Genomic DNA, 2,142 nt, shown 5'->3' on the forward strand with positions numbered 1-2,142 from the left:
TAAGTATTTAGAAAGCAGCTATTTGGTCTTTGCATTTTGTTTTAACAAACACAACAGCTCGTGGCTGACTTTTGCCTACGAGCTCCCCTCACCCAGGACAGTCTTTGAAGGAAGACAGCCCACCCCTTCCCTGCGCTCCCTTCTTTCCGTTTGTTAAACATCCGTTGGGCTGAGCTTATCTCTGTTCACACCTGGTTCCTTCCACACTTCAGAAACACCCCGGGTGGTACCAATTCTTTATTGTCCTATTTCCCTAACAAAGTGCAATCCCGGCTTTCTCCCGCCGATCACACTGGTCTTCCCTGAAATGAAAGAGCTACTTCTAGCAATTCTCTACCCAGTTCCTCATGCCTTCCTCCGGTGCTGAACTCTGCAGACAGCTCCCGGAACGTGACGCAGATGCGGCGCTGCTCAATGTGCTTGCGGTAAATCGCGTGTTTCCACTGGTACCGCGCGTCGCCGTGCAGCACCACCAGAGACCTGCGGGGCAGCTGAACGGCCACAGTCACCTCCTTACACGGAACCAGCCTTGGGGAGACAATGCCGTTGATTACCTCCTCGCCTGGATTCTTGCCTGTTGACGTCTGTGGTGTAAGAGATCCAGGGGGACTTAATTCCCCGTTTTCTTCACTGAAAGTGGGAAATAATTGGATAGTGGCCTCTGAATCACAGGACATGGATAGCACCGTTTTGGAGAGCAAGTTTAGACTAACCAGACGCTCTCCCCAAAGCCACCAGTCATCAAAATGTGGGTCGATGGCAGAACCTCTTTCTGGCACGTAGTCCAGATGACATTGTTCCACGGGGAAGAACCCGCCCAGCACGGAGCAGGCCTGCATTCGTGCCACAATCTTTTTACTGAAGCTGGGCAAACCGGTAAAGCTGCCGGCTTTCAGCCTTTGTTTCTTGAAGTTCACTTTGGGTCCATAGTCCTGTTGGAAAAGAAAAGGGGAGAAAAAGTTTGTGTTGAGGAAAAATACAGGACAAGTCTCTTTGGAGAAGCTGTGATCCCCTCCAGGCCTCGTGGTCAAGACTTTTGAGTTCTCGTCCCTTCCAGTGCCTGCTCACCGGTGAAGCTACGTTCATCTCTCTGGAATTTGATTTCTCGCCTGTAAAGTAAAACCAAAATACCCATTTCTCGCACTTGGAGACTGTGTGAACTTGAATGCCTGAGCAGACACCATCGGGTACAATTTGTTACACCTACCACGTGTTTTTGCAAGAAGTTGACTTGAATTACAAATAATTCTTGCAACTGATTTCAGGAGAAGCTTCCGAAGGAAAACACGTTCTGTGTTTTAACTGAAAACAGTTTTCCTTTTCCAGAGGGATCTGAGAACAAATGTGCTTCTAAAGGCAAACCTGCTTCTTTCGGCCAGACTGTGACGGCTTCCAGTCATCTCGATCTATCAGCTCAACAATCTCAGATTCTTCATCTTCGCTAATGAACTCCTCCGTCAGAAGCACCCCTGGAAATGGGAATGCCCAGCCAGCATATTCCGAGCACTCATTTCCTCTAGCCAGGCCTGTGGCTGGACAGTAAGTGAAATTATCTTCTCCCTGTGGAAATAACAATGGGGAGAAACTTTCTCAAGAAGGTATTGCCATGATTTACTCCTGCAACCGTGATGCTGCAGCACAGAAACTGTCTGTACGGGATTCCTGTAGACATGAGACACTAAAGCAGCTTTTGGGGAACAGCTCTCCCCTGTTATTTTTTAGCAGCTGCAGCATTGCTGTGCTGCTTGCTCGAAGCCACTTTTCTTTCCTAGTAACGTCTTTATCCTGCCAGGACAGGGAAGAACAGATGATCCTCAGTGCTGAATGTATGAGGAGATTAATGGTGGGTATTCCTCGGGCCGGCTGTAGTGATATGGTTTGTCATATCAATAGATGTTGAATGAGGGAAGTTGATAGAAATCGCCAAGGCCGAAAGGCCAAGATGTAGCAGAGCCGGAGAGGCTCAGGTGAGCTCCGTGAGGCCGCTCTGGACATCTGTAGCGTTATTCAGGCCAAGTCACGCGGGTTCTTCTCACAAACGCCCCAGGGGAGGTAACCGGGGCCAGCCCTGGGGGGCTCCGCTTTGTCCCCAGACCCGTGGGGAGCCAGAGCCGGGCCCTCTCCCCGCACTTGGGGGAGGGG

General features: G+C 50.2%; 1 protein-coding gene across 1 annotated transcript; it reads right to left on the minus strand.

Annotated features, from left to right (window-relative positions):
* Nucleotides 1-287: 287 nt before the first annotated feature.
* ALKBH4 (alkB, alkylation repair homolog 4 (E. coli)) lies at nucleotides 288-1,560 on the minus strand (the record flags this gene model as incomplete). The annotated part of the gene is made up of 2 exons (XM_010143727.1): nucleotides 288-932; nucleotides 1,363-1,560. Coding segments are annotated over 2 exons (843 nt in total), but the record flags the coding sequence as incomplete, so codon positions are not given.
* Nucleotides 1,561-2,142: the final 582 nt, after the last annotated feature.

This window comes from Buceros rhinoceros, unplaced genomic scaffold, assembly GCF_000710305.1.
Source record: "Buceros rhinoceros silvestris isolate BGI_N320 unplaced genomic scaffold, ASM71030v1 scaffold17959, whole genome shotgun sequence".
Taxonomy (NCBI): Eukaryota; Metazoa; Chordata; class Aves; order Bucerotiformes; family Bucerotidae; genus Buceros; species Buceros rhinoceros.